The 25,098-nt window shown below is 35.8% G+C and overlaps 2 protein-coding genes across 4 annotated transcripts; one reads left to right on the top strand and one right to left on the bottom strand.

Moving 5' to 3' along the window:
- The first annotated feature begins 552 nt into the window (after window positions 1-552).
- Window positions 553-5,117, top strand: LOC105794870 (putative ubiquitin-conjugating enzyme E2 38). Of its 2 annotated transcripts, none has more exons than XM_012624244.2 (7): window positions 553-721; window positions 2,216-2,353; window positions 2,458-3,033; window positions 3,115-3,178; window positions 3,529-3,668; window positions 3,795-4,106; window positions 4,410-5,117. In XM_012624244.2, exons 1-7 carry the CDS (start codon window positions 668-670, stop codon window positions 4,662-4,664), a joined length of 1,539 nt encoding a protein of 512 aa, XP_012479698.1. In that variant the 5' UTR covers window positions 553-667; the 3' UTR covers window positions 4,665-5,117. The 2 variants fall into 2 exon arrangements, with proteins under 2 accessions (XP_012479698.1, XP_052484536.1); XM_052628576.1 differs by lacking the exon at window positions 553-721 and adding an exon at window positions 772-923.
- A 62-nt stretch (window positions 5,118-5,179) lies between these two features.
- Window positions 5,180-24,658, bottom strand: LOC105794869 (two pore calcium channel protein 1). Of its 2 annotated transcripts, XM_052628575.1 has the most exons (24): window positions 24,276-24,653; window positions 23,449-23,592; window positions 23,170-23,274; window positions 22,607-22,702; window positions 21,697-21,827; window positions 20,948-21,008; window positions 20,624-20,790; window positions 20,044-20,149; window positions 19,766-19,843; window positions 18,794-18,855; window positions 12,917-12,989; window positions 11,657-11,722; window positions 11,428-11,568; window positions 10,256-10,313; window positions 9,986-10,093; window positions 9,125-9,188; window positions 8,761-8,929; window positions 8,465-8,529; window positions 8,176-8,266; window positions 7,031-7,117; window positions 6,245-6,322; window positions 5,862-5,899; window positions 5,647-5,765; window positions 5,180-5,566 (listed from the first exon to the last, which is right to left on the bottom strand). In XM_052628575.1, the coding sequence occupies exons 1-23, from the start codon at window positions 24,399-24,401 to the stop codon at window positions 5,669-5,671; spliced, it is 2,211 nt and encodes a 736-aa protein (XP_052484535.1). In that variant the 5' UTR covers window positions 24,402-24,653; the 3' UTR covers window positions 5,180-5,566; window positions 5,647-5,668. The 2 variants fall into 2 exon arrangements, 1 of the variants encoding a protein (XP_052484535.1); XR_008194577.1 differs by lacking the exons at window positions 5,180-5,566; window positions 5,647-5,765; window positions 5,862-5,899 and adding an exon at window positions 7,242-7,452 and having other exon boundaries at window positions 6,263-6,322; window positions 24,276-24,658.
- Window positions 24,659-25,098: the final 440 nt, after the last annotated feature.

Consider the following 25,098-nt stretch of genomic DNA (forward strand, 5'->3'; position numbering starts at 1 on the left):
TTAAAATAAAGTTATCACTTGGATAAAATTCTAAGCATAAAATATAGAAAAATTGTGATAATTGTAATTAAATTAAATTAATAAATATTAGTTTAAAAATTGATGTAAAAAAGTTGTGATAGAAGGTTATGTCAATAGATGGTGAGGTAATATTTTTTATTTTATTTTTATAAATTAACTTTTAAAATCGTTTCTTTATTTATCTAGAGCAGTTGATAAATATGGTAGAATATGAAATAATTTAAAAATATTTATACGTATACAAATTCATCAAATAAAAAATTCATGCAAGTTTGGGTGCTTTACCTAATTACTAAGTAGGTGCTCTCTCTTTGTCTTATCCAATATTAAACTGTTATTTTCCCGTATCTAATACTAATTACTCAGCTAATTCAATGCCTACGTGGCCATTATTATTTTTATTAATTAAAAATGTTAAATAAAATAAAACCACACTTCCTTCTTTCCACGCACGTCACCTACTCTTAACGGAAAATATTTTATTTTATTTTTTGGTTATGATTACTAATATTTAAAATGGGAAGAAATGGTATCATTCTAAATGGAATCACGCACGGTTTTCTCACTCTACCTTTTAATTAGGTTTTTCTCTCTGTAGAAAATTAGGCTTCCTTTTTATGAGTTGGTGGAAAAATCCGTCTTTTTTATGGATCTTCGTGTAGACGACGCTTCGATCTCCAAGCGACTCAAACCAACCCAGGTTTTTCTTTTTTCTTCAATATATATGTCTTTTCCATTAAACCGAATTATGTGCGTGCTTTATCCTTTGATTAACTGTAGAAGTGGATGGAATTTGGTTTTTGTTGTTTCTTGACGAATGATCTTTTGATTTGATTTACGGTATTTGATCGGAATTCTGTTCCCTCCCCCCTCTCTCTCGATCTCGTTTACTAAATGAGCTTGTATGTAATTCTTCGACTATTTTTTTTTATAATATAAATTTTCTTCTTAAGTTCTATGTTTGGTTGCTTGGAAAATTCTGTCCACGGAGAAAGTCGAGGTCTTACTGCCTGTTTCAGAGAGAGAAGTTAAAACAAACTATAAGTATCACCAAAAGGGTTTATATTGTTCTTTGGCTTTCCCCCTATGTTTCTCTGTGGCCAAGCACAGCCTTAGGTTAATTTTGGTTTGTTTCGATTCGCCAATTTTGGCTTGCATGCAAGTATTATTTATGCAATTATTATTTTTTAATGATGGGATTGGAGGATTTTCCCTTTTTAATGGAAGTTTAGGACTTCTGACTAAGAAAAAAAAATTAGCCCATAATAGTTTGAAGTGAACCTTTTTGAAGAATTAGTCGGATACCCTAATTTGGTTTCTTGGAATATTAACGTTTTCTTGCCTTCTTGGTACAAATTTAAGTAATTTGACTTAAAAACAGTTTTGTAGATTATGCTTTAAGTAGCATAGCTTTTTTTTCCTGTTTAACCTTTGCCTCATTGATCAGTTGAATACTTTGAGTGAATGTTTGGTTCACTGTTATGAGTACCTATCTGTCAATTGAATCTTAATATTACTCTCAAGTGTTAGTCTGTTTGGTACCCTGCTACGGATGCCTTTGTGGGCAAGACAAGAAATCAAAGGCGTGATGGAAAGAAGACAGGCAAACAACTTTATTTTAGAAATATTCCTAATCATAATAATTGCATTTAGCAAATAGTTTATTACAATAAAAGTCCTTAATTATATTTTCTTAATTCCCTATGTAACTTCTATTCTAGGGGACGATTCTTGGTAATAAAATAAGACAGAATTTCATTCAAATTAGAGGGTTAAGACTCTCTCCCCTAATCAGTCTAAGATTAGTAGCTCCCTTCCACAAGTCCCGAGGTTGGGAGCTCCCCTAAACGAGTTCCATACCTATTATTAATCATAGGTTTTCCACGAGACAGGAATCGCAACAAGGGTAAGGCCTTATCTATCAAATCAGGTTTTCTCGTGAATTGCCTGGTGACTTGATCCGTAACCTGTTAACATAATACACTTTGCCCTAATATTCAATTTGCAGCTACAAACATAAAAAACTAGAGCATCTTGAAACTTCAATGCATGTATGAATAGCATATTCTTGTCACTGTCAATTTTCCCAATTTTTTATCATTGTCTTTGGAGCTTTCTGATATGCAACTTTTTTAAGTTTTCACTTAATTATTTTGCTTGAACTATATGTTGAAGAAACAATCTTGTTGTTTAGATTCTTCTTTCTGATGCAATGGATATTGAACAAGTTGAAGATCCAACAACTGTTTTGATTGATTCTGAGAAAGCTGGTATGGGCACCAAGGGGAAGACTAAAATATGCTGTGACAAGAAGTGGGAAGACCATGTGAAGGTATATTCATTATATTTTTAAATCGAAACTGCTTGTTTCCGTGGCACATCTTTTTTTTATTTTATCACCAATGGCTTTTAATTAACTTTCCTTTTTTTTTCCAGGATGCTTCAGCCAGTGATCAGGGTATTTCTGTCAGTATAGCAGGGTCTGAGGATAGTGACAATCCCTTCAAGAGTTCTACTTCTGCATCAATCAATTCGAATAATATCAATAGTTCTAACTCTGATTTGTCATATCCTGATGATGATGAGGATTGTGATGACTATGCTGATGATGTTTCTGATTATGGTGACAATGATGATTTTTTATATGAAGATGATTATGCAATTATGCAATCCCATTTTGATAATGTGGATCTTCCTCCTGGGGTAGAGGCTTCAATTCCTTGGCTGAAAGGCTCTGCTCTACTTGGAAATCTACCTCCTGCCCTGGGTGTCTCACTCTCAACAACCCCATGTCTGGCTGAAAGCAAGAAAGCGACAACATCAAATTTGGCTGATAGTGAACTGAAGTCGGTTTCTACCAATACTTCAATGGTCTTAAGAGAGTCAGGGTCTGATCGGAAAGAAGGAAATGAAGAAAATGGAGTCGTGCAAAATTCTCTCAGTTTCAAACATTTTGATATTGTGGATGATTTCTCAGATCATCATTACAGCAATTTGAATTCATCAGGAGAGGTGAGTATACATCTTGTTTGCCTGTCGTGGTAAATTTGTAAGTATTTATATAAATATGAAATTTGCACTTTCTATTAATAGCAACCAAAGGAGTGGGCAAAGCAAATACAAGAGGAGTGGAAGATTCTGGAAAAGGACTTACCAGGTGAGTTTGATTTATGGATATGTTTTCTGAAATATGGTGTCATTGTCATGCTAACCGTAAGGAATTATGACATATTAAATTACTTTTACCAAGCGTTAACTCCCCTGACTGAATTCTGCAACTTTCGCAAGCTGAGTAACATCTTTAGAGTCATGCATTTCAAACTTTAAAGGACAGGTGCAGCTTTTTCTAAATTTTATAGCTTCTTTTTTTCCGGTTCCCTTCTAAATGCATCCCATGACTTCTAAAATATGAATATCACTACGTTTTTTTTTTCTTCTCATCCCCTGGCATGATTTTGTTTGAATGTCTCATGTTCTCTCTCTCTCTCTCTCTCTGTTCTTACACAGAAACTATATATGTGAGAGTTTATGAAGCAAGGATGGATCTTTTAAGGGCTGTTATTATAGGACCTACTGGTACTCCATACCATGATGGCCTTTTTGTTTTTGATTGTTTCTTCCCTCCAAAATATCCCAAAGAGCCACCGGTATGTTCAGTCTTCAGTGGGTATGCATATCTGCGTGCTTCCCCAAAAAATTCTCATATTGGACTGTATGTTGTATTAGAACTTATTTTTATGGAGCTTAATGGATATATGATAATTTCTTGGCAGATGGTTTATTATTATTCTGGTGGCCTCCGGTTAAATCCAAATTTATACAACTGCGGTAAAGTGTGTCTAAGCCTTTTGGGCACCTGGCATGGGCATCAGAATGAGATGTGGGTTCCGGGGCAATCGACCATGCTACAAGTATTGGTTTCCATACAAGCTCTTATTCTGAATGCTAGACCTTTCTTTAATGAACCTGGGTATGAAACTTCGTATGTTGGGGCTGAAGGTAACAGGAGGTCCAGGAAGTACAATGAGGAAGTATTTATTCTATCATTAAAGACAATGATTTACACACTAAGAAGACCGCCAAAGGTATCCTTACTTATCTAGTATATCCATGAATTTTCTTCTGTCTTCCTTTTTATGAAGCTTTTTGTGTCTATCTGTTATTATGTAATTCTTTTTCCTGGAGTTTGTATACATGCATTGACAAGTCTGAATACCCTCCCTTTTCCTATAGTCTTTCATTACTAAATAGTTGACCTGTTGTATACGGCCTCGGCGTTTGGTCAGGCATGCTTGTTAAATAGGATCATTTTACTGTTCTTTTAGTTCTTGTCGTCTATGCTCAGTATTCTGTAAATTTTACGAATCAGTCATGTTTTCTGTGTACAGCATTTTGAGGACTTTGTTACTGGTCATTTTCGCAACCGTGCACTAGACATCCTTGTGGCATGTCAAGCATATAAAGAGGGTGCTATAGTAGGCTCTGTTGCGGTTAAAGAAGGTGTTCCAGATGCTAACAAAATTGTAAAGGGTAGCTCTGAGGAATTTAAAGGAACGATTCCAAAGATGATCAATGCGGTGGCTAAAGAATTTGTGAAAAACGGGTCAACGAACTGTGAGCAGTTTCAGAGTTGCAGAAGCTGATTATGGTTAAGAAGAGTTGGTTAGATCTAAAGTGTAGGATGGGATGTGTTAAGCCATTATAGAAGCTAATGTAGTGCCGTTTAGTATGAATGATTTGGTGAACGCAATTTTGGTGAACTTGGTTACATTATTACTACTTACGGTATATATAATCTCGGGATTCCCCGGTAGATTTAATCATATATATATAGTGGAACGGCTCTGGTTGACTGAAAGAACGCCCACAGTGGTTCAATTTTAGCCTTTACTGTAATTATTTTATCATTTCAGTCAACACGTGCTGCTAAACTCTAGGATACTTCGGTTGGATCTATTGTACTTAATTTAGTCTGTTCATATGTGTACTTTTTAAGGATGGCATTTGATAGATTTTAAGGGTCAAACTGTAATGAAGCGTAGCAGAAGCAGATATTGTTAAATCTATCATCACATGACTATTGGTATGTTTTGTCACTGTTTGTTTTATCTCTGTTTTATTATGGATGTTACAATTTGAATCTCATTACCATCAGGGATGTTAAAACTTGAATACCACTATCATATATAGATGTTAGATACAAGCATTAAACACCACCTTACATACAGACATGGACGAATCATCTTGACATCATTGCGTTGCTTTTGGCTTTTGCACTAGTCTACTACCCCTCCATTAGCTTGCTAGCGCGCGCACAAATAAATAAATACTCTTTCAAAATGACCTCTTTAATTCTTATGGGGAGAATAATCTAAAGCTATGGAAGAAGGAACAAGTTTATTTATCAATCATATAATAATATTTATATCACTATCACAATCTCGGAGCTTAATACACAACCTTGGTTTCGATCTAAAAGATAAATCTTTGCAAGCAGACTTGGGTGTACATCGACGAAGTTGAACACTTGAAACAAGTGATGCACCTAAAAGTTCAACAAGCCCAAATGAATATGGCTTCATGAACTTCAATCAAGAGCTTATTGTTTAGAAGGGATTTGCTTACCAGAAGAAGAAATGGAATCAAGTTAGGCATCGGAGGAGGCTGAGGAGTGGCTTCTATCCAGCTCCGCACTCAACATGTGATGTAGAAGGATATCAACTCTTTGACTACGAGTCTTTGTGCTGTGCATCATACCAGGATAAAGCAACTTCAACATCAAACAAATGGAGTGAAAGTGAAAAAAAATATATAGAAATATCGGGACAGAAAATACAAACCCAGCAAGTCTTTTTCGACCTTTTCCTGATCCGGCATCCTGGGAATATGAAATCAGCAATCAGATTTACATCATTTAGATGGATATGTTAACACTAATTTGTTGGATAACGGCCATGAAAATGGGAATGACAATTTGCCCATAGGCATACATTGTTACTTAGAAGTGACCTTTTACTCTTCTAAATAGATTAACTTGACTTAATAAACCATGGTTAAGCGGACACTAATGCTAACCTCAAAACTTTATGACGCTGAAGAAGACTCATGAATAACAAAAATGCAAAGGTTGCTACAATCCCAACCTGAAAACTCCCCTGGAAGACTCCCAACTTCTGCAATAAATTTGTATAGATTTAATGACGAGTTTATAAAATGTACCAACCTTGTCATCTTCTTCACTATTCCCTGATGCCTCAAGATCCATTTCAGCAAAGAATGCCTCCAAGACAAAAGCTACGACCTGAATTTACAAAAAGGAAGAAAAATAAGTTTTTTCTTGTTCTTTTTATAAACGTCTTGAACGTACCTTGAAAACATGAATTATAAAGGCATGATCTAGAGAACAAGGAAACAATCATATATCAGTATATCTAACTCAAATTTAGATGAATGATGATCAAGCAAATAGACATATTCAGGGTAGTCACACTGAAACTTAACATATAGTATCTATTATTAAGGGAGAAAACTAAAGATTGATGATTAATGAACAGACTCTTATATTAATCTTATTACTAAATTAATATTCCTTGTTGGGTATGTTCAAATAAATTAATCTAAATAAGAACTATATTTAGGGATGCTTTATTTAACTTGTGGAACTATTAAAAAACACAGGGCCAATCAACTTGCTCTTGTTACTCCCTTCTTCACTCTTTTCTCTTTCCTATTAGTCCTTTATGTCGAAGCAGTTTTAAAACTGCCAAGTCACAAAATGCAAGAAAAAAGATTAAACTGCAAATATATAGAGACCATATGTGAGTGAGAAGCATCCAATTGCTTTTGTACATGTCAATACAAACAAATAAACATCATATAAACATACATGCAATGCATACTGGATGACAGCATGACAATTAAAAATAGTCCGGAAAGCATTGAAGTATACAGAAGTAATATGTCTACAATGTTAAAAGGCAGTGAGAAGATCAAATATTTCGTAACTTACCAAATTCAGAAGTAACAGAACAGTAACTAGGTAGAAGCTGATAAAATATACAAGGCTCCAAGAAGTTCCAGTTAATTCTTTGTAGCTCTGTAACAGCAATTCAGAAGGAGAATGAAAAATCAATGCCTCCGGGAATGGTTACACCATTTGAGTAGAGCAAGAGGAGAAAAAAAGAAAAGAACATGCATGAGCAAGCAAAATTCCATAGTACCTGCATAAAAGAATGGCTACAAATGACCAAGCTAAAGGTCATTTTTACTTTTGACCAGAAAGTACTTCATTCCTCAATGTAATAGAGGGAAGCAAAAACTTGAAATATACTACATAGAGTTTAAGCGATATTTGCTGAGAAAGAGTATTCAAGTCAGACGCAACAAACCAATCCACACAAAGTCCAGACAATTTATCCCTCAGTCTCTTCTCTGGAGAAAAAAAAATGTGCTAATTTGTAATTTCCCTCAAGTATATTTATTTACTCAATATAAGTAGAGCATTTTAAGAGCAAACAAAAAATGAAAAGCATTTATTATGCGATCCTCTATACAGTTATCTCCTTTTGTTAGAATTACACTTTCTTTTGTAAGTGTAAAACTGCATATACAATTTTTTGGTGTAAGAATTGGTGCAAAAGGTTTTTGTTTACTGTTACAAAGAGAACAAAAAAATAAAATACAAAATAAGTCTCTGTGACCTAGCTTTGTATGCATCTATTTTTAGAACTGCCCACATCAGCATGGACCATGCATATTGAATCTGTGCCTCATTTTATGTTAATGTGAACATAGCTTATCAATCAAACAATATCCTGAATAATAAAAGGTGGTACACCTGCTTTCAAATTTACTTAGATGCTTAGAAGTTCAAAGAAATAAATTTGCTATAATTTGAATAGGTTCCCATAACTTTTAAACTAACCCATTGCCATCTCTAATTTAGAAAATATTCTTTTATTCTGCGAGTGAGTAGAGGCAGTAAGAAGAAGTGAGAAATATATCCAGAAGTGAAATAGCATAATTCTATTGTAATTGACCAATGAAGCATACATCAAGATCATATATAACAAGGATGTCCCTCTAAATGTCCTACACTGTAAAACACGTTGAAAGAAACAACAAAATGAAGAAATTCTTGCAAAAAAGCAATACCTGCATCCACACTTGCCAATTTCCCATCACCAGCAAGTTAAAAAGTGTTACCATTCCATTTGGATAATCATTAAAATTGAAGAGCAAATAGCTGATATAGTCAAGGAAAGTCGCTGAATGTTAATACAGTTTAACAATTCAATTGCTGTTAAAACTTAATATACCTCTAAAACCAAATGCAAAATTTACGAATTCTGTAAATTGCCATGATTGTCAATGCATTCTGTTTGTTTAAAAAATATACTAAGGGAAGATAAGAAGGGTATACAGAAATGATAAAAAAGGATACTCATCATCAGTGAGTTCTGTTGCTTCTAGAGCAGGATTCCCAGCATTGACGATCCCACCAAAGATCTAGAAAAATGGTGATAATTTCCATTAGTAACATAATCAGAACATTGATTGGACTGAATAGTAATCCACTATGAAATCTAGATATCTAGGAATCCGAAACCATTTTCTTTTAGGATAAAAAATTCAAGACTACTCCAGATTTTGATATATTGAGGTAACTTCAATAGAATGTTGCATCTGAAAATCCAGGTAGGCAGGCAGATGAAGATGGAAGTAAAATATCCATAGTACCTGTACACCAATTGAGCAATAGATGCATAGGACACAAAATATGGTTCCAAGATATGGCATTAAACTTGGTATTAGGGTTAAGAATGTGGCAACGAAAGCTCTGTAACTTCGGACATGCATGAGAAGCCTTATCAATCTTAGCAGTCTGGCAAGAAGAAGGTAGCGAATCCTGTAGACAAGAATGGGAGCAAATGGGATATGTAAAAGCTACTAAAGGAGGAAAAGGGGACATCCAAAACTAACAATATTAACTAGAATTTATTTATAACAAGCAGAAAGCATATGTTTAAGGATAAATGATGAATGATAAGAGGAAAAGAAAATGATGCATCTAATACGCAAACTTTGAATATTTTGTCCTTACCATTCTCCATTTGAGAAAAAGTAAAATTCATCAGGAGATGCAAAAGTTACAGTTTCTCCTATAACTGCAAGCACAAATTAAATAAAATGAAATTCAGCAGCTTATTGACAAATGAAGCATTTTCTTTTACACATAAAAGAGACGTATTAACCCAAAGAGAAAATAAAAGCTTATGTTTCAAAATTGAATGGACAAATATTGCTTATGTAAAACATGCAGAAATGCACATGCCATTTGCTCTATCCTAATGTGCAAACATTTCCAAAATAATAATAATAAGCTTTGCGCATTATTGCTTGATAGTCTCTTAACAGCATGGTTATTCCCCAACTTGTACCTATCTGTTTGTAAATGTATACAGCAGTTCACTTCAGAGGAAAACCACATAACGCAGCAGCATGTTCAATAATATTTTGATCATAATAAAATCATTTCATATCTCCAATTTTTACAGGTTACCTAAAAATTTTATAACAGTCGATATTTAAAAATTGGAATAACATCAACAAAAGTCATTTCCCAACCATGCCCTCCTCTATTATCAGTCACCTAGGAAACTCTAGAATAGGAAAAATTAAAGGATTTAATTAATGCATTCTGTTTAATTTCTACAAGTATTGGCAGTTGACACAAATGACAACCAAGTTTTCACATTTGGTTTAACCAGTAACTAAATTAAGGTGTCATCCAATATTAGATCATGAAACAAAATAATTTCTGAAATTTTCCTTTTGAAAGCTCATTGTGCTATTTGATTTGTATTATTAGTATTATTATTAGAATTTCAAAAAAAATTGCAAATAAAATTGGTCGCTTTAGTAGAGCTAAGTAAAATACCAAAGATTTAACTTGATTAACTACCTATTATCCATGTGATAAGAAAATCAAAGCGATTCTGACCATCCCTCCAATAATTTTCAAAGCCAAATGAATATACTTTCAGTGCCATTTCCAGTACATATATCCAGCCTGTCAAATAATAAGCAATGCATTAAGCACCATGAGATAGTAAGTAATAACATACAACAAGCATTAAATGAATCATGCAAATTTATGAATTTAAAATTAAGTAAAATCAGGGAGTTAATCAACAAGCTCAAAAATCTTGACATGCACTAGAAAGGTACGTACCAAAGACAAACTCAACCTCCTGCCACACCTTCTGACCAGAGTTGTTTGCAATATCAAGCTGCGGGCCGATTTATATCAGGGAAATTAGTTTGTAACCCAGAAATTAAATTTGGCGATATGTATCCTAGAAATCAAATGATCTGAAGCAAAAATAAGGAAAATGGGTTCACTTCGTTCAGCAATCAATCCAACAATGAAAAAATAATGGTAAAAGCAGATCAGGAAGGTCTTCTGTTGATTTATTAGTCAATAATGCATAAGCATTTTTCTCTCCTGTTCCTCAGTGTCAGTAGTGCCACTTCCGTACCCCCCTCCATAGGCGTCAGATCTTCAGACCATTGCATAATCTTGAAAAGCTTCTTGTTTAATTTTAAGCTATCTTATAATTTTAGTTCCAAATCAGGTTTAGGTGGCAAACATGAGCCCATGTTGAAAAGAGCAAGAAACTGTGTTAAAGTTGGGAATCACATTGCTGGACTCTAGCTATGGTAGTAGTAAAGCAATAGAAAGCTTCTGCAGGTCATTCATATTTCACTTTGTTAGTCTGTGAATTTGATGCATTCACAACATTCTCGGAATTAAATTGACATATTTTTCTTCGGTCAGCAAATTATTTTTTTTTGAATTAATTCAGTCAGCAAATTAGAATATACATATAAGGGAAATTACATGTAATTTAGATGCATGTCTAGAAAACCAAGAAGTTTGTATTACTCAAATGGATGGCGTGCCTCTTGAAAAATGGAATACTTAAGGGACAAGATTTAATCATATAAAAAGAAAACAGAAAACTTTAAGCAATTACTCATGGGGTACTGATTGAGATATTTTTTGATTTATAACCCTATCGTATTATGTGCTTCAAAACAATTCATCAGAGGCCCCAACTTTGGACATGATATAAGGCAAGATGGAAATCAGCACACGCCAGAGGCAGAGTTCTAAGTAGTTTCCAAACTCTTAAAATTGAGACAAAAAAGAGTTTTACTCCAATGTGTGAGTCCCTTTTATGAAAGTGGACAACTGACGACATCACCATCAGATAAATGCAAGTTGTTTGTTCTATCAAATTGTAAAACTAGTTGCACGAAACAAGGAAATAAAAGCACCTTAATTGCTAAAGAAAATTACATATTATATATTCATTAGATGAAATGCATTAAGAGGCATACCGTTGTCTCAATGATAACTGCAAACAGATTCAGTATGAGAATGAAGGATATTATGTATCCAAATTTGGGACCCCGAACAAAGGCTTTCAAATTTTCAGAGAAAGGTGAACGATAGATTTGAAATCTTTCAAACAAAGATGGCTGCACATCATAAAAAGATTCTGCTGTCATAAATATCTTATCCGTATGAACATGTTTTTGAGAAGGTTAAATAGAAAATTGGACTTACAACATCCTCCTTTTGAAATCTTAGACCAATGGCATTGCAAAGATCAGTAAATTCATCCAAGTTGATCTACAGGTGGAAAAAAGATCAAACTCAGAAACAATTACATTAAATGAAGAATAAAGAGTAATGATATTGTACAAACAGGCAATCCACTGCACAGAAAAGATATATAAGACAGAGCTCGCATACAAGAAGATATGGAAAAGAACAAATAATGTTTAAAACAATAAAATAGCATTATAGTCTCTGTTGCTTAATGATCTGAAGAAATATATTGAAAGCTCCTCCAAAGTTTTCCATACAATCAGTTTCATTCATCTGAAAGGAATCAAAGCCTTGTAATAAACAACAATTGAATATTACAGCTGGTCCTTCAAGATCCTTCGATGCCCCAACTAACTTGCATTTTCCTAGGCTTCAAGATGCAGCTTTAGTTTACAAATCCAGATTAGAACTAGATTCTTACGAATATTTGAAAGGGCTCTGGAAAGTGTGAGATGGTAATGATGAACCTATCCAGATATTATCTTTGTTAGCCATCAACCATATGTCAGGCTCTTTTCCTTCCAAATGAACCACCTTCACTTAACATAAACAGCAGTACCCATGTTCACATCCTAAGACATTTCTCTTTCCATCTGTGCAGAAGGTTTCACATTTATTTATAGATGAACCCCAGCATATAGTTTATTGCCCTGTACAGATTCAGTCCCACAAACTCAGGCAATTTGATGCGCATCCTGATAGAACTCCTACACCGAGTAAAACTGAAGTTGGCTTCTGACCAACAAAAAAAAGAGAGCACCAAACCTAGAGAGAATATTAGCTCATTCTCTCCCATTCTAGTGACCTCTTATGTATGACTTACACAAGGCTCTTTTTATACCCTTCTAAAGAAAACTATTCATTCCTTATTAACATGTAGAAATTTTACAATTGGTTAACGACAGTACGACACAAACTTCCAGATTTCTCCGTAAGGTTATCCTGCCAAAGATGGAAAATAAATTCTATTTTTTCAATAAAAGAAACAGTAACCAAACCGATCTATTTTCTCAAATTAGAAAACATCAAACTTTTTTGCCCCCACTTTTCTCATTAGAGATTAGAAAATTTTGGTTATGCTGGTATTTGATCTAACAACTACAATCTCTTCTCGTGTATCGTTGAAGTTAACACTCAGCATATACTGACTGATATACAAAAAGGAAAAAAATGCCCAATTTAAATAAAACCAAAATGGTGAAGTAATAAGTATACCTTGAAGTCATGACTATCATCCAGCTCATCAAATATTAACTCAAATTCTTCCCTTGATATTTTTGGCAAAGACCTGAATAGGATTTTTCACAGCATACTTTAGCATGCACAATATCAGAAGAACTAAAAAAAGAAAAGAGGTCGAGAAGTCAATAAAATCAGGAACCTTCATACATTAAGCGACTTACAACAAACTCAAGAAATATGAACTACAACCTGATGAATTAAATGCATCTACATAAATTTGCTTTCACTAATTAAATAAAATCTTTTAAGATTTAAGATAAAAGATACAAAGAGAAAACTAGCTAATCTTTGACAGTCAAACAAGAGATTGAATTCCTTCTGGTTCAAAATGCTTTGATCCTAATTAAGATTTAACAATGCACTAAACAGACTTAACAAGAGAGACAACTTGTTAATAATGCTTACACATATATCCCCTTATTTGAGACAGTAAATCGTTCCTGCATCTTAAAATTTTAAAAAAGAAAATCCTCCCTGCATCTTTTCTTCATTCTTTTTTAACATAATTCACTTTCTTTTACCCCAAAAATGCAAACCTTAAATGACTTAAACCCAACAGAACCTGCACAATTTCCATAAATCCTACTAGAAACTGGAGAAATATGTATCAATGTGTTATGAGCTGATAAAGTGAGCAAGAAGCACGTGGGAAATTTTAATTAAAACGGAGAGTTTTGGGGTCTTAAGTCATACGGGGCGTTTTGCATTTTTGTTATAACAGAAAACTCCACGTCATGTGGGTCGTTTATTTCTTTATAATGCATGCATTGCATGCAAATCGGTTATGCAGAAAATACAAGGAAATTTTCTTATTTCTGAATTCTCTCAACCTTTCTTCTCTTCTACAAGTTTCTTCTTCATTTTCTATTCGAAATTCCATCACGTAACAAAGGTATCAGAGCTATCACGATCCCCCTAATAGCCGGCGATGGTGTGTCGACAAGGTTGCAGAAAGAGGTGAGCAATTTACAGCAGGAATTTTCCAAAATCCAAGAGGAGTTTGCGCATTTGGAGGCTAAGTTGGACTCTCGCTGTCAAGAGTTCAAAACGGAGATTTGAGCTGATCTACAGTCGCTGTTGGGGCAGTATTTCGGGCCCCACCAACTGGGTTACATGCTGCAGCTAACAAAGGGAAGGGGGTGCTGGGAGCTCCTCCTGGGTTTTTACCCAAAACTGCCGATTTACCTCCAGGACAATCGGAACCCCTGGTTCCAGAGGTTGGTAGTGTACATGTGAGGGACTCTTCTTTTGTGGTAGGAGACTCGACGAAAACCAGCCAATTGGAGTGTCCTATGTTCGATGGGAATGATTTTCGGGGTTGGTGGACCAAATTGGAACAGTTTTTTGAAGCTGAGGGCATACCTGAAGGGAGTAAGGTTCGTATGGTGATGCTCAACTTAGAAGGCAGAGCACTGGAATGGCATCACTTCTACTCGCAGAGGAATGGGGGGTTGCAAATGTTGTCATGGCCGGCGTACATTAGGAGCCTTCGAGATCGTTTTGGTTGCGGATCATTTGGGGATCCGATGAGGGAGCTCGTCAACCTAAAACAACAAGATACCGTTGAGCAATTTCAGGATTTATTCGTAGAACTGCTTAATCAACTACATCTACCAGAGTCATATGCTCTTAGTATATTCCTGGGGAATTTGAAGGCTGAAATAGGTCACTATTTGGACTTATTCGCACCTTCGACATTGGTGGACGCTTTCCAGTTAGCTAGAAAGATCGAGGTACTCATCTCTGTTACAGGAAAGGGATCTCCGACGCTGGGAGTCGGCTCACAAAGAATGGTAACCAGCTCTTCACCTATGGTAAGGTACCCTTCTTCTCCCATGAAATTTGCTAACTCATAGTCAGCTACTAGGGGATCGACAAATAACTCGGGATCCAAAACCATATCTCCTGCATTGATGGCGGAAAGGAAACAGAAGGGACTGTGTTTTTGGTGTGGAGCTAAGTACCATGCAGGGCACAAATGTGTGAAATCGCAATTGTATCAATTCTTATTGGAACCCATGGCCGAGGGTGAAGTTGAGGAATTCCAGGAGTGTTCTGACAACTTGGAGGAAATGGGGAGTGAGGAGGGGGGTTCTAAGTCTCCCACGATTTCATTACATGCTCTCACTGGCTTACAAGGGCATGATACCATGAGGGTGGCGGCTTAAGTGGGATCAGCTCGGGCTATTATCTTAGTGGATTCGGGGAGTACACACAACTTTATTGATAGTAAGTTGGTCAATAGAGTGTACTTATCGGTGGTGTGCCAGGAACAATTGAAGGTCTCGGTGGCCAATGGAAGTTGTTTGTTAACTAGGGGTTTATGCCAAGGGGTTAAGTAGGAGGTGCAGAACCACTGCTTCCAAACTGACTTCATGGTTTTATCTTTGAAAGGCTGCGATATGGTACTTGGGGTTGAGTGGCTGTTGTCATTGGGCGACATTGTTTGGAAATTCAGTTCTTTGACTATGCAGTTTAACATAGCGGGGAAACCTTGTGTTCTTCAAGGCATAGTTCCTGGTTTGTTAGCAACAGGAAGTAAAGAATCCAGTCTGAGATGTTTTGTTGTTATGGGGAAATCATTGGGACCATATACTGCCATATTAAGCTCACCTGCACAAGTGACACTTTGCACCACGGAAGACACGAATCAGGGAAATCAACTTCAGAAGCTACTGATGGAGTTTGATGATATATTTCAAATACCGAAAGGGTTGCCTCCAAGTAGAAGACACGACCATAAAATTCCTCTAGTTGATGAAGGCACAGTAATTAAAATGAGGCCCTATAGATATCCAGCTTGCTAGAAGACGGAGATCGAGAAACTCATTCAAGAAATGCTCCAAGCTGGAATCATTCGTGACAGCACCAGTTCATTCGCCTCTCCTATTGTCATGGTCAAGAAGAAGGATGGTAGTTGGCGGTTGTGTGTGGACTACAGGCAACTCAACCAGCATACAGTTAAGGATAAATTTCCCATCCCTGTAATTGAAGAGTTATTGGATGAGTTGGGGGAAGCCAGAGTATTTTCTAAATTGGATTTAAGGTCTGACTATCATCAGATTCGCATGTGGGAACCGGATGTGCATAAAACCGCGTTTCGAACACACGAAGGACATTATGAATTCCTCGTGATGCCATTTGGCCTCACCAACCCTCCTTCCAGTTTTCAAGACCTCATGAATTCTATTTTTAAGCCACTATTGCGGAAGTCTGTGTTAGTATTTTTTGATGACATACTCGTCTACTCTACATCGTGGTCTGAGCACATGCAGCATTTGCGATTAGTCATTCTTATTCTATGGGAACAGCAATTGTATGCTAATCGGTCAAAGTGCTGTTTTGGTTCCCTCCAAGTGCAATACTTGGGACACGTGTTGTATAAGGGGATCGTTTATATGGACAATGCTAAAGTTGATTGTATAACGTCCTGGCCTACCCCTAGTTCAGTGAAAGAGTTGCGTAGCTTCCTGGGACTTACGGGATACTACAGACGCTTTATAAGGAATTATGGAGTAATTGCTCGGCCATTGACTGGTTTATTAAAGAAAGATTGTTGGGGATGGAATGACCAAGCCATTGAAGCTTTCCAAGCTCTCAAGCAAGCTGTGAGTTCAGCCCCCGTATTGGTACTTCCCAATTTCCAGTTGGAATTTCATCAGAATACGGATGCAAGTGGGTTTGGAGTCGGTGCGGTTTTGCAGCAACAAGGGAGACCTATAGCTTTCTTTAGCAAGGCTCTTGGGGTGCGCCATCAAGCACTATCAATATATGAAAAAGAAATGTTGGCGGTTTTATTGGCAGTGCGCAAGTGGCACGCGTATTTGGTGGGTCGCCATTTTAAAATCCGTACAGACCACTAGAGTGTGCGGTTTTTGTCTGATCAGGTAGCCGTTACTCCCTTCCAGCAACTTTGGGTAGCCAAGATGCTAGGATACGATTTCGAAGTTTCATACAGGAAAGAAATCAACAAGGTTGCGGATGCTCTTTCTCGTCAACCGCAGCTTGCACAGGGTCAGTATTATCAACTTACTACGAGTTCTGTTATTTCGGGTCTTTTGGTACAGGTCCAACAGTCTTACACTCAAGATGATCGACTACAAAAGATTATTAGACACACTCAGCAGCATCAGAATTCGGACCAAAAATATTCATGGGATGGGAGGTTCTTCTTTAGGAAAGGGAAGATAGTGGTAGGGCGAGTTCCACAACTAAGACGCGAGTTATTCCTTCACTTTCATGCTAGTGCAATCAGGGGGCCACTTAGGGGTGACTGTTACAAGGAAACGACTTTCGAGCCAGCTATACTGGAAGGGCCTTACTACGGATGTCAAAAGGTGGATTCGGGAGTGTATCACGTGTCAGCGATGCAAAAGTGAGTCAGTGGCTTCTCCTGGCCTTCTTCAGCCCTTACCCGTACCTGATAGATCTTGGTCGGTGATCAGCATGGACTTCATTGAAGGGCCGCCCAATTCAAATAAGAAAAATTCCATTCTTGTCGTGGTGGATCATCTTACTAAGTATGGCCACTTCTTGGCATTGACGCACCTGTATACGGCTAAGGATGTGGCTTGGGAGTATCTTAATTAGGTCTATAAACTTCATGGTATGCCCGATTCTATCATATCGGATAGGGATCGAATATTTGTTAGCAATTTTTGGCAAGAGCTTTTTCATAAGTCAGGCACTAAGCTCTTACTTTCGACGGCTTACCACCCTCAGACGGATGACCAGACCGAGGTTTTAAACCGGTGTCTTGAGAATTATTTGCGTTGCATGACGGGGGAGACGCCTGCACATTGGTCTCAATGGTTGTCCTTAGCAGAATGGTGGTATAATTCCTCTTACCACTCTTCTATCCAGCTTACACCATATGAGGCGCTGTATGGTCAGCCTCCTCCCACTCACATGCCCTATTTGGCGGGGGCCTCTCGTGTGGCAGTTGTGGAGCGAAGTTTGCAAAGTCGGGAGGCTGCTAGGAAGTTACTTATGTTCTGTCTTAAGAGAGCTCAGGCCCGTATGAAGCAATTGGCAGATAAACGTCGCTCGGAGAGAAATTTTCAGGAGGGTGACTTGGTCTATTTGAGGTTGCAACCCTACAAGCAGCAGTCGATTCGGAAGGTCTCCAACCAAAAGTTATCCCCAAAGTATTTTGGCCCTTTTCCAGTAATCCGAAAAGTAAGGGCAGTAGCGTATACTTTGCAACTTCCCTAACATTCACGTATACATCCTACATTCCATGTCTCACAATTGAAGAAACATGTGGGTTCTGCTCCAACACAAACTCAGTTGCCTGTGGTAGATGCTCATGGTGCCTTACCAAAAGAGCCTGCTAGCATTATCGACAGAAGGACGGTCAAGAAAGGGAACCAAGCGGTAACCGAAGTGCTGGTCGAATGGGCTAATTCCTTTCCAGAGGATGCGACGTGGGAATCTTTGTCTACAATCCAAACCAAATTTCCTCATTTCCAGCCTTGAGGACAAAGCTGTTGTGCGGGTAGGGAGTATTGTTATGAGCTAATAAAGTGAGCAAGAAGCACGTGGGAAATTTTAATTAAAACGGAGAGTTTTGGGGTTTTAAGTCATACGGGGCGTTTTGCATTTTTGTTATAACAGAAAACTCCACGTCATGTGGGTCGTTTATTTCTTTATAATGCATGCATTGCATGCAAATCGGTTATGCAGAAAATACAAGGAAATTTTCTTATTTCTGAATTCTCTCAACCTTTCTTCTCTTCTACAAGTTTCTTCTTCATTTTCTATTCGAAATTCCATCACGTAACACAATGCAAGAGATAAGAAGGAATTTTACTTCAACAAACACATTAAATATGGTGACGTAATTAATACCTGTACTTATTCAGTTCTTCAAACAGATGAATGCATTGCTCTTTGTTTAGGAACCCAACATTCTGCATTTAGAATAGGAGCCCTGATATAATATTCAGAAAACTTAAACAAAAACATAACCACATACTAGCCTTTTCCTGAAATGTAGGGTTGGCTACATCGATAAAGTAGCAATAAGTTTTTTTTTCAAAAATCATGATGACAGACAAACAAGTTAAATATAAGTTGACTGCGGCTGCATAAAAGGAAGGATAATAATACTCCTTTCACAACTCGAATAAAAAAAATTGTATTGTGAAGGAGTAATGCTACTTGTCAAACATTTTTGTCCCTACTTTTTATCCACCTAATGTGGCAAAATTTATAGGATAAATCGAATGGTGGGATCTTCCAATTCATGGATAAGTCGACCTATTCATAAATAAAATATTTGAAGTTGAATAGATTATTAATAAATCAAGTCAAACATATAAACATGAAACAAATAATCCAACCACCAAACTCGAGGACATAAAAATTCTCTCTTTATCAACTTCACATAATAATTCAAACATCTGAAACCATGATAGATTGATGGTAGTAATCTAATTATATCTTTGAGATGCTCAATCACCAGAAGTGTCCCCAAGCTATCTTTCCTGGTCTTACTTTATCCATCCATTCTCTTTCTAATTAGATGTATAGACAATATCATGTCTCTTTATTCATCTTATCTTTCTGATATATTTCTAATTAGGTACTATAGAAGGACTTTTGAAAAAAGATATAGTGAACGAATCCTATATACTTGACATTGCAAAATCTCCACATCCAGATCACAATGTGAAAAGACTGCAGAGATGAAGTTCTGCACGACTTTGACATACAAAGATTTCTAGCAACCATATATTGTAAATAAAGACAGCAGTATTCACACAGAGCAATTTAGAATGTAAAAGGGATATTTGGCCAATAAGTGAATAAAGTACTTACATAATCATCAATAAGGTCGAAGGCTTTACACAATATACTTCTCCTATTTCGGTCCATCTCAGAGACTTGTTTTGCAAGCTACAAGAAAAGAAGATTTAAGCACATATGTTCAATCTTTTTTTTCTATTAAGTGACAGTCATCATTGGCAATATTCAAATAATAACTGATCATACAACAACAACGACAACAACAAAAGAATAAAAGGAATATTGCAGATTAAATTGGCATCTTTCTCCAGTCTTCATCAGAGTAAAAGTAAAGAGAATTTGCAACCAACCTCGCTTTTGAAGCTATCATATACAACAGCAAGGATCAAATTTGTGACAAAGTAGACCCCAATCAGGACAAATAGAACAAAAAAGAGGCAGTACCAACGTGAGGCCCTGTAGCCAAAAGATTGAAAGATAGAAAAAAAATCAAAGGAATTATCAAAAAGAATTTAGGCTGTAACATGATCCAAGCATACAACAGAAGATAAACACCCTGACTTTCTTAAGAAATGCAGATTTTACTTATTACAATTCCAAAAAAAAAGAGTATAAATAAAGCTGAACTCTGAATGAGTTTACTGTAATCACCAGTGAAAGAAAAATGATAGGACATGGCATAAAATGATCATTACAGAGGAAAAAAAGCAACTAACATTTTATACACTGCAAAACAAACGAGTGGAACAAGCAGGCACTTAAGAAATATATAAGATTGCAATGTTTCTTGAAATGTTTATAAATGTAAAAATTTGTCTCTATGGGGGGAAGAAACACCATCCAACCAATTTGTTTACATTAAAGAAAAATAACTCCAACCAAATATATTACAATCATTCAATGAAAATCACCATTTAACTCTAAACTTACTTATAGGCAGGTATCCATACATCTGGGTTGTTGGATGTGGTGAATAAAACAAACATCTGATACAACGTGGTACCATATGAGGTAAATACCAATTTGCCCTGTTTTGTATCTTCAAACATAACATATGCTACCCAACTAGCAAACAGAAGAAATAACAGCCACAGAGCCTGCAATGGAAGCAGATGAGACAGTGATTATGTTCTCAGAGAAAACGTAAGCAATATTTACTTATGACCAATAATTTGGGCCAGATCAGAAGGCAAATACATATTGTTTAAAACTAAAATACAGCAGGCTGGTATGGTGCTAAGAGAGTATACAAACCAAGACATTCAAGTACGTTCCAATCATTCCAGCCAAAATGACGATGCTATTTCGTAGTTCCCTAAGCAAACAAAGCAGGGGAAAAGATTAAATGAACATCAACTGAAATCATGGAGAATAAAAGAGTACAACTTCCTTCAAACATGGATATTAAAAAATGGTCGGTAGAATATGCAACCTTTACAACGAAAACATGATTTGCAATCAAGATTTAGAGACCAAAGTTAAATAGGTTGTCAAAAAGCTAAAAAACTCTGAAAATATTGAAGAATCAAGTTAAATTACGGGCATAACAATCTATAAAAGGTCAATTTGTGCACCCTAAAGCAGACCAAATTAGCCTTAGCCCAAAAACCAATGAGGTTAGGTAAAAGGAGATCAACTACTCGTCTAAAACTAGTTACATTTTTATTTGTTGTGAACCTTAGCGGAACAAAAAACACCATAGAAAATTCACTATTTAAATTATCCCTGAGCTCTCTCTATGATAATCTTATAGATCTATATGATACTCAGATCAGGTCAAGTAATGAATGGAAAAATATGCTCAGTAGTTCCAAGTTATCTTTTGTGATGCATAATTTCACACGTACATCTACAAACCACAAGCATACATTTTCGGCAGACTTAAAGCTTAATTCTGGACATGCACATCAACAGATAGATTCCTGTCGAACATATAAAATACAAACATATACACATAAAAATTTTCTACAGAAACAGAAAGTGAAGATTTTGTCAGTCACTACCTAATGCTTAGGATGAAAAGAATAACTCTGACATAAGGTGCAACCCTGAACGGAAGAGAATTCATTGCCACTGGAGACAAATAGAGAGTATAAACCAGTAAATCTGCAACCAAAATTAAGAGGCAGATGACCTGGAAGTAGAACCAAAACATGCATTGTTAGGCTACATCATAAAAATTACAGAAGGGCAAAGCAAAACTAAATTCTGAAGAGAACCATGTGGATAGCATCAGGGGGAATCAAGATAGTTAATTCTATTCATAGGATTCCATAAGCAAAAGATGCAATTTTAACCCCTCTGAAAGACAATAATAAAAAATCAAAATACAACATGCAAAAGCCAATATCAAATCATAAGTAATGATCAATGACAAACATCATCTACAAGAAGCAGTTCCTTGCACCTTTTTTTTTAACCACTGTTCCTTGCACGTTGGTGGTTTATGGAGGTAAAAAAAATAGAAGACCACAAAGTCCATCTTTTATTGAAACAATAAGACTTCAACTCCATTGTTTAGCTTCCAAGAAATAAGTTCTACTTAGAGTCCATATAGCTTGAAAGGCTACTAATGTATATACTATGATTGCCTACGGAAATAGGTGACTTGCACAAAGCATAAACACCATTTTGGATTTGGGCAATTTCAGACAGTATACATGTCTAACACCATATAGAGTATCATCCCAGAATATGCAAGTGCATTTGAGAAGTCCCAAACAGGTCTAACATGGGTATAAAACGTACATTGAAGAGTATAGTTTTGGAATGGCATTCTTGTCATTCTTTGTCTCCTAACTTTTTTTTTCCTTACATTCAAGAAATCCATCCATAAGAGAATTCTATCTGAATACAGTACGAGAGAGAGATTAGGGATATGTAGTTATCCAAAATAGAATAAAATGCAAGTACCTTTATCTGATTAAGAGGACGCTTCCAATAGATACTGGACCCTTCATAGGAAATTGGGAAAATAGTATGTATAGCGAGGAGAATGAGAGTCACGACCTGCATAACAATGGAAAACCAAAGGGTTATTAGTGGATTTTAATATGATAGAACACGCATTAAATTGATAATTCCTGGAAGCCACTACTCCTTTACACCAGATAGCAAATAGCATATAGCAAACAGCGGTTCAGTCACTTGAGTATAACCCTATAGAAAGCACATGCTCTCAGGGTACTCTTACACAAGACCAAAGCCACCAAAGATATGCATTATATAAATATATCCCCACAAAAGCAAACTAACTTGCAATTAACTTATAACCATGCATACAGTCAAAACTCAGCAAATTTTCACTGCTTTGTCTTACTCCCTTCTTTTAGGTACAAGATGTTTGTATTGAGCTATATATCACAACTCAGAGTGATCAGATGGATAAGATCGCACAAGCATAACATCCACTTTTTTTGTGTGGCGTGATAAACTGGAGAATTTCACAGAAATTATATCTACCTATATTACCTTACCTCATATATAAGAGACTCTGTAGCATTCAAATAAGGCAACTGCCCAAGAAAAAAGTAGTCCCTATCACTGCAAGAATATGAACTACTCAAACACCACAGCGGCTTCTGCAAAGAGTCAATCAAGTTCAGAATTAGATAATCATCTTCATAAAATTTCTAGAGCATTTCTTTTTGTCCTTCCATGGTTTTTTTTCTTTCCATCCTGATTTACCAAAAGACCTTGCACCACCTCATTGAAATTTAATGTAAATGATAGAAAAAAAAAAAAGTTAAGCAAACCTCAAGAAAGTTTAGGACAACCAATGCAAAATAATTAAGGGTCCAAATAATATCAAATTTAATGAACATGAAGTAGAACTTTGCAGCACTTCCAAAGCTTGATTTATCAAGAATTTGTTCGGGCAGACCAACACCATCCTCAGCCTGCAAAAATCACGCCAACCAAATAAGTTCTCTCTTTTTTCTTTTTTTCTGTCAATTATTTGAATGAAAGGGTAAATCTAGAATTTTGTTACTAATTGCAGTGTTATTGTGTTAAGAGTTACCTATTTCAGGTACTGTTTAACTTTTAAATATTCGTCAAAGAGAGGATAGGATAACTATAACGTTGAAACGGCGGAATGATAAATAAATACAGATAAAAAGAGCAAATTAATAAAATCCTATCATACTATTTTACCAAAAAGAACTGAGATTCAATGATTTCGAATGCTAAATCAAAATGCCAAATTTTCAGTAAGTGATGAATCGATACCTATAGTATTGCTGCATTTGATTACAAACTGGGAAAAAAAGAAATCTTAAAATCTCAAAAGTAACATCTGAAACTAAACTATTACTATTCAATTTTCTTTTCGGAGCACTTCTATTCATATTTCACATTTACTAAAGAGATCTCTGCATGCTATAGATAAATAAATAATTTTCAAAGACATTATCCTGAAGCTACTAAATCTAGAAACATAACTAGAAAAAGAAAACAAAATTTGTTAAAAGGAAGAATAATCAATCATTTTTAAACAAGCTTAAGAAAAAAAGAAAGACAAATCTCGGAACAGCAGATAGAAAAGTTAAATTGAGAATAAAAAAGGAAAATAGAAGGTGACCAGATCGACGAGGGCAGCTGCTCTTTGGTAAGGAGAGCCATACGTAATAGCTTCAGAGCGACGATATAAACGATCTCGCCTTCCACCGCCATTACTAGTTTCTCCAAACAGCAAAGGCTTATCCATTTTATTTTCCTTCAATCACAGAGAATGGAGAAGAAGCTTTGATTATGAACAGAGAGAGATTGGATCTCTTCTCTTTTGGACTTTGAGGAGTTGAAATTAAAAAAAAAAAAAACAATGTTGTCAGCAAGGAGAACGTTCGTTATAGTGGAAGGAACGTGGCCTTTGGATAAACGTCGATACCATTTGTATCTTTGATTTCTTTTTTCTTTGAACTCAAGGGTTCGAAGATGCAGACAAGTAGACTGTCAATATCTACTTTCCCTTTGGCTTTTATCCTTAAAGGTGTAAATGGATGATACATTATAATGAGATGTAGCTGTAGCCTGCGCATTAGTCCATTTGCACATCAATGTTGACAGGAGGAGGTTGGCAGGACGTGGCCCGACGATCTGTCCGTTCTTTTATTTCTTTGATTTTATCTTAATTAATATTTTGACTTTTTTGCACAAAAGAGATCCAAATTTTGCCGACATGTCATCATCTATCCGTGTATTCAATATTGTAATTTAAAATTTATCATTAATATATTTAAATTTAGTTCTTTTATTTTTTAAATTTAAAAGTTTAAGTTTAATTGTTGCATTGTTACGATCATTTTATTAAATTTAAATTTATTATAACATTACTTTTTTTAGTTACATGGCTATTAAGTAAATATTTTTTTGTTTAAAAAAATTTTAACATTCTCAACAATCAA

The sequence above is a fragment of the Gossypium raimondii genome, chromosome 3 (genome assembly GCF_025698545.1).
Source record: "Gossypium raimondii isolate GPD5lz chromosome 3, ASM2569854v1, whole genome shotgun sequence".
NCBI classification, from domain to species: domain Eukaryota; kingdom Viridiplantae; phylum Streptophyta; class Magnoliopsida; order Malvales; family Malvaceae; genus Gossypium; species Gossypium raimondii.